Here is a 15,155-nt window from a genome sequence, read left to right on the forward strand (position 1 = left end):
CCTCAAAACCCTCAAATTACAGCCCATGGTAGGAACCAGCTAAAGCACCACACAACTCAGAACCCAAATAAGTTTGTTAATTCCCCTTTCCCTTTCTGACTATTCATTCCCTTGAGCTGGAACACCAAACCACGATCCACACATGAATAACACAGCTTTCAGAGTTGATTCTGCAACAGTATCCTCTGTATCCTCCCTCTTTGTCAGATATTTATAGGAATATTTCTGACCACCTTGCTTTGAAGTCAGACTCACTGAAATGCAGACGGGTACACGTTACAATTGTAGGAAGCTCTTCCTCCAGAGGAGCACTTCCAGAAGGCCACTTTTAATTGTGCAGGTGCCACTAACCCCGATAAATCTTTCTGTCCTCAGGGGACACCAGGATGAAGGGATGTTTTAACCACATCCATTTTTCTCTACTCGCGCTCCTTTCAAAGCCTGTAGTAGCTGTAAACATCCAAAGCCACCCTGAAGCAGTCCTCTGCTGCCCAGCTGAGTGCTGGATTTAGATCACTTTTATCTAAGGGAACTAGCTGTAACAGAACCTGCAATCTGATTCACTATATAAATATTTAAGCAAACAACAGGTCACACAAATATTTTCTTTACCAGTGCATGAAGCAACATGATGGTCCATCACGTGGTGGGATGCAATCCCAGTGCGTTAGGCTAGGAACTGGTATGAGGACCCTTGTCCTATGGGCAGGCTTGCTGCTGCCACCTCATGAGATTGTTCCTCTGGAGGTGAGGGGGAAGGTCCTGGCACTGTGTTGCCACTGAAAGTGGAAAGAATCCTTTGCAGTTTGCACCACAACCCTTTCCTCTACCCCAGCCTCTCAACCCAGGGATGAGACACACCTCTCCCACCCCTCGGAAGGTAAGGATAAGGTAGGAGGCTTCTGTGTGAACCAAGAACTCAGCGCATGAGTTCTCAGTCATCAACCTAGTGCAACCTACTCTGTCCCTCCTCTGCCTCATATTTCCTACATCGGCTGTCCTACTGTCATTTGTGATTTTCCATTTACAGACATAACCTTGTATTAAGATTGGTCTTTTGGCCTTTGAGACGACTGCGCTTTGCCTGACGGGCTGTGTGAACAAACACCTGCTGAGAAAAAGTGCACACCTTTAGATTCCTGGGCCAGTATCTCAGTTTTTCCTTTTCTCAATGTACCACGTACAGCATGATTCTTAAAAATATGCTTACTGGTGTTTTACACATTGGCAGTGGTGACGTATCAGACTAGCTGGGCACTGCATTTGCAGCAGCACTCGGAAAAGCATCTCTGGCTCCTTGCAATCTCCTATCTGTAAATGTCACTTAATTGTCTAAGAAAAATTTGGCTGACCTTTCAATTACTGGTAATAGAATAAAAGCAATAAAAGACTACGCGACAGCAAGTGTCACTAATACCCATTCGTAGCCTTCTTGTGCTGATTGGGAGTGCTGGGGAGAATTCACACTCTGCTCCAGTGCTGCATTTTTGGCATGGCGCTGGTAAAGGAACTCGCTGGTAAAAGGCCAGGAACTAGGGAAAGAAAGGAATTGTCTCCCTTCCCTCCCTCTCCTGACTCCATAAACAAACCCAGAAAGAGCATTTCTGAATATCTGGCAAAAAAAGGCCCTATATTCTGAGGGCTTTTGTGGAGCCTCAGAGTCCATAATATCTGCTTTCAGGGGTAAAGATTGCTCTCACCCAACTGCTTTCTACCATCTGTCAGACCTACTAAGATAGTTGAGACTATTTGCAGATAAAGGACGAGGTATACAGGCAAACCCTCCCTACCATGCAGAAAAAAGGTCAGTACAGAGTTTACACACTGTTCACTGCCTTTGTGAGGCCTTCATTCAAGCAGAGTCTATCTCATGGCTCTTCCACTGAACTCAACTGCAGCTCAGTCACTGGTTTTTTGCCTGTTGTGTTTGGTACGGGATAAGAAAGACACTTGAACGGATGTTATAGTACAGCAATCTCAAATAAGAAATCCACAGTTTGTAAATTAGCTGTTAGCAGCTCTCACAAACACTTCTCAAAGTCCTCCTCCAGTAGCAGAAATAGCTGCTCACTCTCTAAGCTGTCCGGCTGTTCGTTAAGATCAGAAAGGCTTAGTTGGCAAACTCCTAGTGCTGGTGCCTGACTCATGATTAAGGGCTCTGTCTCAGTTCCCTTCGAGCAGGAAAAGGACAGCAAATACTGATCAAGTTTTTCACTTCCTTCCCAGTCACAGCTTGGTTCCCTGAAAAAGAGAGACCTTCTTGGCAGAGGTCGCTGTTGCTAAGACCACTTATCTTGTATCTTCCACAAAAACGGTTATTTATATATTGGGTGTCCTTCCCATTGTGGAAATTTGGAATCTGTATGATACTTTCAAAAACTCTTCTGGCAGGCTTAAGCCCTGATAGCCTATTTTCAATATGTGCACTGAAATGAGTTAAAAATAATTATTACATGCAGAAACTTACACCATCAGATTCATCTAAATTCAGTGATCTGACCATAGCAGTCATTTCCAAATTATCCAGCAGAGCTGGGATATTACCAGCTGCTGTAGGAAGATGTTCTACTAGATCCTTCACCTTCAAGATAAGCCTGTGATTATTGCTAGAGCTGTTCACAGCTTTGTGGATACTCTCAAATGAGATCTTTCTTTGTGTATTCTTCACTCTTACAGGCTAACCTGTGCATTAACTAACTTGTTCAGGCAGCTCTTTCTTACATAGTCCTGAATAAAGTGGGAAAATAAGTGAAATGAAAATATAATCAAGCATGTTAATATATCTCTTGCTCTTTCACACATGCACCCACACACAAATATCCAGTCACACACATACACCCACACTGCCTGAATGTTCATCTTCTGTTCCTTCCTTCTGGCTTATCGGAGACTAAAATAGTGATGTGGTGGTTTCCACCGTTCATGTTACAACATCACTGTGTTGGTCACATAAAATGCCTCATGCACAAGAAAGTATTCTCAAGATGGGTGGATGAGAAAACTAATCGCTCCATGATAATTTCAAGAAGTTCTGGTCTTTGAATCCTGCTGAAAAAATAAGTACATTAAAGGGCAAACAAACATCTGGAACAAGTAACATCTGACTGTGACAGAACGTTCCCATTAACTGTGTCCTCTACAGGCTAATTGTTCAAGTTATTCAAGCCTCCTAACTCTCACTAATTCTGTATAATGTTTTGTTTCATAAGCAATTGTCCATGTTTATTCATTTCCTTATCTAACTCATTTGCACTTGCAAAGAATAAATGGGAATAGTTGCATAATACCCATAAGAGAATTAATTCCTTTTATACAGGATCTAATTCATACAGGAAAAAAAGAGAAGTGTGGGATTTTGGTTTGGTTTGGTTTTTTTTCTCCTCTGTATCGTACTTTCAAAATCAGTTGCAAGAAACTGCATACACACATTGTACCTATGCAAATTCAGCAAATAAGGAAATATTCAGTACACACATCCAAGCATGTTCTGTTGGCTGGCTACAAAACTAACTTGATACTTGCTAACGTAAAAAACTGGATATAAGGAAAAGATTTACGCAAAACTAGACATTCAAGCTGTATTAGTTTAATTGAACTAAAAAATAACAAAGATAGCATGATTTTATACACCACAATTCCCAACCATAATGCAACATTTGCAGTTTCTATAAAAACTATTTCAAAAAGCACAAAGAGATATGAATATCCAAAAATTCTTCAAATACTCAAACAACCACCACAGCATTATTTCCTTTAGTTACAGAATTCTTCATCGTGAGCTGGGGAACCTGTGGCCAAGGGTCCAAGTAAAGCCTACAAATTCACCCCATCTGTAACCACATTACTTTTTCCCACATTATTATTGATTAACACAGAGGTGCACGTTAACTTGTAGCCAGTGAAAAGTGTTCAAAAGGCCTACCTCGCTCTTGGCAAGGACAAGTTCTTCATCACAGAAGTAACTCTAAATATAAGCCTGTTTTTCACAGGACAGGATATCACAAAGGTATGCCAGGGATTCTGAGGAAGCCTGACGTTAACTTGTCAGTTATTTAGAAGCCAAGGCTCTGAGTCTGGAACACATTTTTTGCTAATTTCAGTAATTAACTGAGTCAGCTGGGAAACACTAGGCTGGTGCTTTCCAGCACTCCAGAGTGATGGAGGAATGCAAGAAGATGCAGCTGTCAGAAGCTTCAAGCAGGCAGGTGACTCGGATCGGGAAGTGACTCCTTCGTTACCAATGGAAATGCTGGCAGATCATTCACCGTACACACCTTCAGGAAGATGCATTACTGCCAACTCAGGCAACCATAAAATATGACACTTCCTAGAACAAAACTAATTTTAGTATCTGTCCAGTGTATGCAAAACATTTTCTCTTGTAACATGTATTGGGTTGGCTATTGGCTGGACCTGGGGCCGGAGCCATAGCAGCCTCACCTCCGTCTGGCTGCTGGATCCGGCCATACTCACCTATCAACACAGACGTATTTGCCACTCTCCCTATAGATGCTGGGGTTTTTCCTTAGCTTGCACTTCTAAAAATCGGAAATAACAGCAAACTTTGCATTTATTCTAGTGGATAAATCTTCCAAGCATTACCTACAGCTCATTTGTATGGAAAGATTTATGCCGCACTGCTCAGGCCTAACAGCATGCCGCTCCGTGTATCCATTTAGCCATCCAGTTACAAACCCGGCGTTTGTAGGAACAAGCTCTTGAACCAGGGCACTTGTGGGTTTACAAAGTGCAGAAAAAGTCAGCATCTGTGTGAACAGCAAGGCTTCCAGGCAATCCAGGATGGCTTCTTTAGACTGAAGCCCTTCACTGCCTGCTCACCAGTGGGACGGGAAAGGGGTTCACGAAGGCAGCAGAGAGCTACTTAAGTGAACGCTGGGCAAACCCAGGGAACGGCCGCACCGCATCGTTTTGCCCTATTTAACGTCCTCAGCCAGCCCGGCTGTCAGCGGGGAGAGGCTGAAACAGAACGCAACGCGCAATGCCCAGCCCGGCCCTTCCCTCCCTCAGCCGCCATGACTGGAACCGAGGCCCGCCGAGGGCCCGAGGCCTCCCCACAGCGCGGGGCCCGCCACCCCGCCGGGCTGCCAAGGCAGTGACCACAGCCTGGTGATGGGACGGCGAGGGCCCGGACCCCCAAAGGCCCCCGCTGCCCGGGCTCTCCCCAGCACGGCGAAGGACGATCGGCCGCCGCCCGCCCACCCGGGCCGGGCCGGGCCTCGCCTCGCCTCGCCTCACCTCCCCTCCCCGCCCGGCCCCCTCGCCCAGCCCCGCCCCGCCCCGCCCCGCCGCCTCGCCTCGCCGCGCCCCCGCGGCCCTCGCCCCGCCCCTTCTCTGCCTGTTTATCCACAGGCTGTGCACGTGGTAGCTGTGCCGCGCCATTGGCTCTCTCGCCAGGTAGCTGCAGCCGCCCTGCCAATCGGGGCGCTGTCCACGCGCGGCCGCCAGCACCCGATTGGCTCCGCCGCGGTGATCACGCAGCGTGACGCACTCCGAGTGCGTGCCCGCCGAGGCACCAATGAGGAGGGGGCCCAGGGGCAGCCCGCGGCGAATAGTAGGGCGAGGAGCTGAGGGGTGGCCAATGAGGAGCGGACCGGGGCGGGACTTTCCGCTGCGGGCGCTGGCGGAGACGGGCGGGCTTTAAAGCAATCGTCGACGGCGGCCGTAGGCTTCCCCCGGAGCCGGGGCGCGATGGCGGCGGCCGGGCCGGGCCTGGGCCCCGGGGCCGGCGGGACGGTGAAGACGCTGGCCCTGGTGCTGGAGGACGAGGCCCGGCGCGGCGGCGGCGGCGGCTACTGCAGCGGGGACACGGTGTCCGGCCAGGTCCTGCTGGAGCTGGCGGGCCCGCTGCCGCTCCGCGGGCTGCGCCTGGAGGCCGCCGGCCGGGCCCGCGTCGCTTGGAGCGAGAGCTCGGGCGCTGTCCCCGGGGCGGGAACCTGGGGGGTGGCGGTGAGGGCGCCGGGGCCGGGGCCGCGGCGGGAGGCGGAGGTGCGCTACCTGGACATCCGGCAAAGCCTCCTGCGGGACCCGCCCGAAGGTGAGGGGCGGCCGGGGGGGTGCGGGGTCGGGGGGGGACACGACGCGGCCGTGCGGGGCCGCGGGCCGGGCCCTGAGGGGAGGCCGCCCGCCGCGGCGACAGCGGGGGTGGGACCGGGGAGCCTGGCGCCTGGTTCGCGGGGGAAGGCGGCGGGGTAAGGCTGCGGGACCAAGCCCCCCCCCCCCGCTCCCCGGCAGGATGGCGCCCACCCCTGCTTTTCGCAGAGGGGAGGAAGGCTGAGGGTTGAAACCCTCCCCCAGGAGAAACCGGTATCCGACCTGGGTGCTGAGAAACGGCGTGAGGCCCGGGTGGGTGCCCGGCCAACGGGGACATCCTTCCCGCACTGGAAACCTCTGGCCGGCGTAGCCACAGCCTCCACGGGCATGCCCAGGGGAGGCTTGCTGCAGCTTCGTCAAGTGGTCACTCGGTTCTCTCTATAAACGGCTGAAAAACGCGGAACAGGGCTGGAAGAAGGTCCGCAGCTCTTGCTTTCCTACGCTTCGCGCTGGTTTCTTGCAGAGGTTAGCTCTTCTGTGAATTACATCGGGCACCTGCGTGTTCGTTGTGCTTTGTAAGCAGCATCTGGGAAGCTGCCCGTGGAAGACAGCCGAAGCAGTCGGCCTCCTTTTGCAGTGGCTTACGAAAAAAGAGGAAGCTCTTTGTTACGTAGGTCTAGCTGGCAGTTTTGTCACTCGGACACTGCAGCACTACGGCAGTATTGAAAAATGAAAGGGAAATGACATTTTGTTCTGTAAGGGTGAAACGCATCTCCGGTTTATCTGTAGGAAAAGGAAATTTAGGCTTTTAAAAACTGTGTAACGGTAGGCCCTCTATGAATGCAGTAAGAGTACATATATTAATAGTATTTCATAATACTGACCTTAAATTGCAGCTTTTTAGCACAAAAGTTAGTTTAATTGTTAATTGGAAAAGTAGATTAATTGCTGTCCTGCTGAAAAGAAACTTGCTTTATGCTTTCCAGAAGCCATTTTGGATTAGAAATTGGCCAGAGTCCTGAACCGAAACTCAAGGTCTCGATGTTTCCTTGATTTTTTTTCATTGAAATCACATCACAGCTTAAATCAAGCATGGGTTCCAATCTAGAACCCACTGGGATCAATAAAAACTTCTCCTAGTCCCTTGCATTTGGGTGTTGTTATATATAAATAATTTATAAAAGCATCTGCTTTGTTCTTCTATTTATGGAATAACTAAAACATACTATTCATTTTTATCCTACAGGTGAGGAAAGCTTAATTCTTCTAGATGGAAGACATGAATTTCCGTTCAGCTTTCAACTCCCTCAAGAGTAAGTTAAATAATCCAACCTGAAGGGATTGTGCTGGACACTGCTTGTTGTGGGTCATTAACTTAATGTAATTTGACTTGTGTGGTTTTTTTAATATCAAACTGATAAGTCAGCTTTATACGTTTGTCTTAATCAACCGCCACATAGACGTGCCTTGTTTGCTTCAGTTTCCCTAAGGCCCTAGAAGTACAAGCTGTAAATTGGTAAACTTTGATGTATACTGGAAGTGTTCGTGTTTGGAGCTGAATTACAAATGTCTGGTAATGCTTTTATGACTGCTTGTTTCAGACCTCTGGTGACCTCTTTTACTGGGAAGTATGGCAGTATTCAGTACTATGTGAAAGCAACTCTGGAGAGGCCTGCAGCACCTGATCAAAGTGTACAGACAGAGCTTCAGGTCATTAGCCATATCGACGTCAGCTCACCAGCTTTATTGGTAAGAGGGTCCTGCACTCCTCCTCCCCCCTTTAAAGCCAGCTGCAAAAAAATCATTTCCAAGAAGCATTCACATCCATCCATCACCATTTCTATGTTATTCTGGAGTGTCATTTTCTGACTTCTGAAAGCATATAAGCTCCCTAAGCTTTTCTCTATAAATAGATGATCTTAGGTTGTGTGAATAGCAAACAGAGTGGCTTTTTTTAATACCATTGATTACATCCCTGCTGGCAGAGATGCTCTTGCCAAAAAGTTATGCAGGCTTCAGATGCATAAATAAGGCTTAATAATAATAATGTAGAAGCATAAAGTAGTTACTCTTACCAGAGCAACTACATTCACAGGGCTGCAGTGTCCTAAACTCTACAATAATAGTAGGTTGAGGAACAGTAATTATAGAAGAGTATTAATCATGCCCAGCCTGTCATTTATGCTCTGGCCATTATGTTACGTATCGTTCCATTTTGCATGTCGTTTTCTAACATTAAGTGCGTGCATGCAGCTGCTTCAGAGATCTTTTCAGTTATTTCCTTATGACAGATTTGGCCACATTAAAGCATTGAGTTTCTAATAATCACTAGAAATACTGTAGAGTAATAAGAAAGATCAGGCATTAAGTAATGAGAAAATAGGCAAGATGGAAGCTAATGAGCTGGATTCTTTTATCTCAACCCATATTATGAAAATAATATCAAATTATACCTTGCACTTTCATGATAGCAACTGGATCTAAATGGTTATTCATTTAAATATGAATGAGTAATTTCTATTTTATTTAAAATGCTAGGATAATTTTAACATTTCATCATGATGTGAATGGAGCTAAGAGATGTTTTGAGCAGGGTTTTTTTCCTCTTTATATGCTTACATTTTAATCTTTCTCTCTAGAGAGAACTTGGAGAAGTATTTTGGCAGTGAGATCTGTAAGCAGAATATAGTCTTTATGTTCAACAGTGTATGTTAGGAGTATGAAGACAGCATATTCAGATACAGCAAGGATAGAGTAGGCCACAGGTTATTGCACAGGAGAGGGCTCTGGGGCACAAAGTAGGCAGTGCCTGTCTTAATGGATTCCAAGGCTACCATCCAAAAAAGTGCAAAACACCACAAATTTTAGACTTCATAATTATATTGACTGAGCACTAGTGTCCAGTAAATCATTTTAAGTAGCTTGAATCCTGGCTTGGACCCTTGATGTGTCTACTTGTAAGTTTATTCTAATGAAAAATTTACGGACAGCATAAATGTCATCTAATGTGACAGTCCTCCATGAATAATTAAGATGGTTTTTGTCATAAGCCTACATTTTTGGGGGGTTGTGTGGCTTGCAAGTTATGAAGATGCATCACCTTAGCCCAGTGTGTACGTTGATCCTTTCTTATGAAGGATACAAAGGTAAAAACAGTTTACTTGCTTAACTACTAGTCGCTTGCAAATGAAATTAATTCTGCATTCTTCTGCAGTGAGGAACATGGGCATAAATACCACAATACTCTTACTAGATCTTTAAAAAGTCACTATAAAATTCTCTAAATCAATCTTTTTGAAGACGGAATATGTTCAAATGCACATGGGTCTCTGTGTTACCTAGTTGATGTGGTCTAAATGCAGGCTGGGATTTTAAAACAGCCATATGTTCAGAGAGCCAAACCTTGGTTCCATTTTACATGGTGGCAAAATTGCAGTTGCATTGAGTAGTATGGTGATTGAAATCAAGTGGATTTTAGAGCTAGATTGCAGTGACTGATACGCATAACATGAAACTGCAAGTGATTGATAGCTTTATGCCATAAAATGAAAAATACTCTATATTTTATAGACACCTGTTCTAAGAAGTCAGGAGAAGATGGTTGGCTGTTGGTTTTTCACCTCTGGGCCAGTGTCTCTCAGTGCCAAAATTGAGAGGAAGGGATACTGTAATGGTAAGAGTAGTTGTCTTCAAAATATGAATATTAAACATCTAATAGGGTTTTTTTCATCACTGTGAAGCCAGCACTTCATAGTTGAATAGTTTCGGTTAGTAGGTAGTAAATTGAGATCTATATGAACTTGCTTTAACAAAAATCAGCTTGCCTTTCCCCTCAATCCTCCCTTGGGAATACAAATTGAAAGGAAGTCTGTTAGTCATTAATCATATGGAAAAGCCATGTACATTTGAGTGTAAAGAATAACAAAATGTTTTTATTTGGGATAAAATATTTAATTGGGGACGTAATCGGGTTTTTATGTCCTGTTTGTGTAGGTTTACGCTTCTGTAAGAATGAGCTTTAGCAGCTTCTTTGTCATCTTGATAACATTAGATACATTGAGGAAATAAAACATTCTGAAATTCGGTTAGTACTATATAAAAGGAAGATTGGTGTGTAATTTGCAAATAAAGCTTTTATAGCTTGTTCGTATTATGCTTAATGTTTCAAAATGAATCATTGTTTATATGTAAAATGTAGTAGGTGGCTATAATTCTGCCTGAATACCACTCTTGGAAAAAAAAAAAAAAAACAAAACCCCAACCAACTAGCTTGAGGAAACTAACAAGTATTGTTCTCATAACATTGCAGATGATGTACGTGCTGCATAACATGCTTTGATACTCCCAGAGGAAAGTTGGTAAATACAAATTATTCACTGAACTTTTTCTGTCTTTAAGGGGAAGCCATACCAATCTATGCAGAAATTGAGAACTGCTCTTCTCGTTTGATTGTTCCAAAAGCTGCCATTTTCCAAACACAAACTTACCTGGCCAGCGGGAAGACAAAAACTTTCCGTCAGATGGTTGCCAATGTCCGAGGAAACCATATTGCCTCTGGGAGTACAGATACCTGGAATGGGAAAACTCTGAAAATCCCACCTGTATCCCCTTCTATACTTGACTGCTGTATTATTAGAGTAGAATATTCATTAGCTGTAAGTATGGATTTTTATTACAAATGTACATACTCTTGAATATTACATTGAGTTAGGAACAGAATAATTTTCTCTACTGAGCAGCTATTAGATTTTGAATTTGGGAACAACAGCAAATATAAGCAAATATCATATACCATATAGGTGAGAGACTGAAGATCACGGGGAGACTCTGAAATGGGAAGATGGGAATAACGGGGAAAATGGAAAAACACTTCTGAGGAAGAAGCAGTGTAGGTTTAGACCTGCTGAGGTTATCAGGGGAAAGTAGTTCAAGCTGAATGGGTTCTTCTAGTCATTCTTCTCAGAAATGGGAAGATAGGACTGAAAGTCAAGTGCATAATTATTTTTGTCAACCTGTTGTGCATTTTTTTAATGCCATCTAGGGACAAGGTACAGAAAGAAGGAGGTAGCTGAAAAATAATGAAAGCTACCAGAGTTTTAGCTAAACATACCTGGGATGAGAAAACTCCTAAATTTTAAACATAAAATCTGCAGTATAGGGAGTAGGGTAGTTTCTAGGAGCAGCAATTGAGTGGGGTCTGATGATGTCTTTCTTTTATTTGCGGCTTGTCACACAGGTGTATATCCATATTCCTGGTGCTAAGAAATTGATGATTGAAATGCCTCTGGTGATTGGCACTATTCCATGTATTGGATTTTCAAGCAGAAACTCCAGCATTACCACCCAGTTTAGTATGGATATGAGTTGGCTGGCATTGACCATGCCAGAACACCCTGAAGGTAATAGATATTGAACTCTTTATAATACAGCATAGTACTGTCTACAACAGAAGGATAGTCGTGACAGTTTTAAGGGCACTACTAGGGATGTAGGCCATTAAAGTATGACTCATGAGAAGTGACGCACATAAATCTAAGTCAAGATCCGAAAGGACTGGTGAGGATACCCTAGCTCCAGCCTTTTTTAAGTCTCTCTTTACCCCTATCTGATTATTTTCAGTTGAATCTTGAAATAACTGACTTCTGATAGTGGGAATTTTACTTTGGAGGTAGACACCTTAAAGTTATCCTTACTAAATATGATACAACGCAGGCATGTTGCTGGAGTAGCCCTGAAAGCATCTGTAGTGTTCCTGCTGAATCACCTAAGCTTACTAAAAACATAATTCTAGTTATGGTATTTATGAATATAGTGCACTTCATTCAATTTGACAATAGTGCAATGTTTAATACAGTCTTCATGGTCTTGGATACTGTAATGCATATGTTGTCTTGGCTGTGAGTGAATAGTTTGAAATTTGACATAGCATCTCTTGTGTTTCAGCACCACCAAATTATGCTGATGTAGTGTCTGAGGAAGAGTTCTCCAGACATGTTCCTGCTTATCCACCACCAATTGACTGTGAGGAACAATTGTGTTGTCCTGTCTTTGCTTACATACAAGAGTTCCGGTTTCAGCCTCCACCTCTTTATTCAGAGGTAAAAAAATAAACAGCAGGTGGTGTTTTTATTGTCAAAGGGCAAAAAAAGCCCCCCATACAGAAATGCAAGAATTATAGGCAGTAATTGTTGCCTTTCTTCTCTCTGTAGATTGATCCACATCCAACTGATGTAGAAGAAATTCAGCCTGTTTCATTCATGCTCTGAAGAGGATTTGTAATGAACATCATTGTGATGAATGTCTTAATCTTTCTGCTGCTTGAGCTGGTAGTGCAGCTAAAAAGGAAACAGTTTTCTTTTTCAAAACTTAAGTTTGTATACAAGAAAGGCAAAGGAAAACGGAGAGGGAGGTATGAGGATGTTTGGTGATGGAAGAGAATCTGCTGGATTAGTCTGCACAGAGGATATTGTGGGAGCAGCTATGTTTGGGATACTTGAGAAGTACCTGAAAATACTGAATGCTTTCAAAAAAGTGGATATACTACATAAAGTACGAGGAGGAGATGTAAGGATCTTCTGAAGATAATTTATATTTTGTTTGGAACACTCTGGAAGAATTTACGTAATGATGTTGGTGTTGAGAACTTCTGTAGTAGAACTTGCGTAGTAGAACAGAATGTGGGGTAAGAAAACATTTCCAAAAGATTCCAGTGTTCAAGGGGCTTCAGTTTTGCACTGTCTGCATCCAAGAAAGGAACACTACTAAAATGTGGAGTGAGGTCTTCACTCTAGCTTAACTTTGTATTTCATGAGAACCTGCCCTTCTAACAACTGCCAAGTGGTACTATTTCATCATTCATAATGATTCTAAAGACATCATGGATGACAGAATAGCTATTACGCAATATTATGAAGGCAACCATTTACTGAATGAAAGACACAAGTATGTAAAAGAAAATTGAACTTTGATAAGAGCTTATGCACTATGCTTTCTTTCAAGGGATTTCTTAAGGGAATTATTCTAGCCTCTTCTACTGTGAGTTCTTTTTCTGCATCTTAAGCCTATGGATAGCATGATAAGGGGAAGCATGGCAAGGGAGAATCCTTTCGCCAACAGCAGGTATACTTAGCAAAATGGACAATACTTATTTATTCAGAAGCCTTTATAAGCCTACCTCTGTTTTGGATATTTACTTACGGTCTGATTTGAGACCAAAAGAAGTCTTGTTAAAGCTCCAGTATACTTCAAGGTTCTAAAAGGGACCCTAAATGGTTTCTGTGGTTAGTGAATGAGATAGGAGGCATAGGGAGAGGTGTAAATATACCCAGAATAGACATAGCTTATAACTGAAGTGAAAGCAGACATCAGGGGAACAAAATCCTCTGGTAATGGCACAAAGCTTTTCATTACTCCTGCATTTTTGTCTAGAGATCTATTGTCAGGGGCTGCACTGGTCATTTGCTATCCATACTATTTTTTGTTCGTGTGTTTCCTTGTTTGGTTTTGCTGTTTAATTTTGTTTTGGTGCAATATTTTAATGTTTTCTTCCTCAGGTCATTTAGAACAGTGAGAGTTTGTTGCTGCTAAGAGTGAAGGCACAGCATTTTACTTGGCCCTTCTGCTGCCTTCATTTAAAGTAGAATGTTTGCTTCCTGCCAAGCATCAATTGGAATAAGTAAGCCACCATCAACATCACTTAAAGGAACAGAAACACAGCATTCTTAAAACGCATGTTTACAGTCGAGTCTTTAAACTACAGGGGATTTTGAACTACTAGAACTACTCCATATGTCTTACAGAAGGGTTTGGGTTTAAAACCCGGTGCTTCATGTGGTAAAACATTGTACTTTCTGATAACTATAAGAATAGTAATTGAGTTTCCATCATTTCATCAATAACTGCAGTTTAAAAAAGTTTAAATGGTTTTTTATGAAATCTGTCTTCATTTAAGAAGCAGGGATTTTTCTACAGGCATACACGGATATATATTTTTAGTCTTCTTTTAGTATGACTTCCTTACATTGTCTGATTTCTAGCACTTCACCTCAAGTCACTTTTACATCAGTGTAAAAGACCTACTGATTGAGATTCGTGTTTCCAAACTGCAGTTATTTTTTTCATTTGCAACTTTAAGTATTGTCTTCTATAGCAAATGCAGCTTTAACCAAAATTTGAGTGCATGTTTTAGAAAGGACATTCTAAAAATTAGTATTTATCTTGAGTCTCAAGATGTAGCTCTCATGCCTTTTTATTTAAGTGAGGGCGTGCCCATACAATCAATGCAGGATTTTCATTCACATCACCTGGAAAGGGAACAAGCATATTTTCCTCAAAACAGATACCATTATAGTTACTTGAAAAATAATGTGGCTGTGTATTAACTTGCATGTTAATAATGCAGAATATTAGCTTAAAGAACATTAGGTGCTTTTTTGGACTGTAATACCCAATAGGTGATGTGTGCTACCTGGTGTAAACATGGTCAAGCAAACGAGCATGAAGGGTAAAGATGTGCTCCCCCCCCCCCCCCCCCCCCAAAAAAAATCTTTGAGTTGTTGTTTTATTATTTGCGAATAAACTGTGGCCTTAGATTGTTTGCTGCAAAAAAGACAACTAGAATGTGTTTCTTAGGAAGCACGCATGGCCCTTCAGAGGAGGGGTGGAGACAAGATTAAATTCTGCTCTCTGACACTTGGCATAGTGCAGAAATTGATCCTTAAAATAATGACTGTTTGCACAATAATAAGTTCAATATGCAGGGGCTTTGTTTTGATAACTGTGAAACAGTTTAAAAGAGACAAAATAAAAAAAAATGCTGTTTAACATACAGAAACATGATTGTATTTTGTACTAATGAATGAGCCCCATGGGTTCTTTGTTAATAAAAGTGTCAAACCTACATAGTGCTGTGTCGTGGTTTAACCCCAGCCGGTAACTAAGCACCACGCAGACGCTCACTCACTTCTTCCCACCCAGTGGGATGTGGGAGAGAATCAAGAAGAAAAAAAAAGGTATAATTTGTGGGTTGAGATAAGAACAGTTCAGTAGAACAGAAAGGAAGAAACTAATAATTATTATAACAATAATAAAATGACAATAATAAT

The 15,155-nt window shown here is 43.1% G+C and overlaps 1 protein-coding gene and 1 long non-coding RNA gene across 4 annotated transcripts; one reads left to right on the forward strand and one right to left on the reverse strand.

Moving 5' to 3' along the window:
• Positions 1-3,570: 3,570 nt before the first annotated feature.
• Positions 3,571-5,226, reverse strand: LOC115341699. The gene is made up of 2 exons (XR_005932456.1): positions 4,474-5,226; positions 3,571-4,327 (listed from the first exon to the last, which is right to left on the reverse strand). It is a non-coding gene; the product is annotated as an uncharacterized LOC115341699 (long non-coding RNA).
• Positions 5,227-5,369: 143 nt separating this feature from the next.
• On the forward strand, positions 5,370-14,950 carry ARRDC4 (arrestin domain containing 4). Of its 3 annotated transcripts, XR_005932453.1 has the most exons (9): positions 5,669-6,055; positions 7,298-7,364; positions 7,653-7,800; positions 9,622-9,724; positions 10,450-10,706; positions 11,288-11,450; positions 11,995-12,149; positions 12,261-12,993; positions 13,605-14,950. XR_005932453.1 is itself a non-coding variant. In XM_030015069.2 (8 exons), exons 1-8 carry the CDS (start codon positions 5,710-5,712, stop codon positions 12,315-12,317), a joined length of 1,296 nt encoding a protein of 431 aa, XP_029870929.2. In that variant the 5' UTR covers positions 5,370-5,709; the 3' UTR covers positions 12,318-14,950. The 3 variants fall into 3 exon arrangements, 2 of the variants coding, with proteins under 2 accessions (XP_029870929.2, XP_040979627.1); XM_030015069.2 differs by having other exon boundaries at positions 5,370-6,055; positions 12,261-14,950; XM_041123693.1 differs by lacking the exon at positions 5,669-6,055 and adding an exon at positions 6,365-6,576 and having other exon boundaries at positions 12,261-14,950.
• Positions 14,951-15,155: the final 205 nt, after the last annotated feature.

Source organism: Aquila chrysaetos, chromosome 5 (genome assembly GCF_900496995.4).
Source record: "Aquila chrysaetos chrysaetos chromosome 5, bAquChr1.4, whole genome shotgun sequence".
In the NCBI taxonomy this organism is placed as follows: domain Eukaryota; kingdom Metazoa; phylum Chordata; class Aves; order Accipitriformes; family Accipitridae; genus Aquila; species Aquila chrysaetos.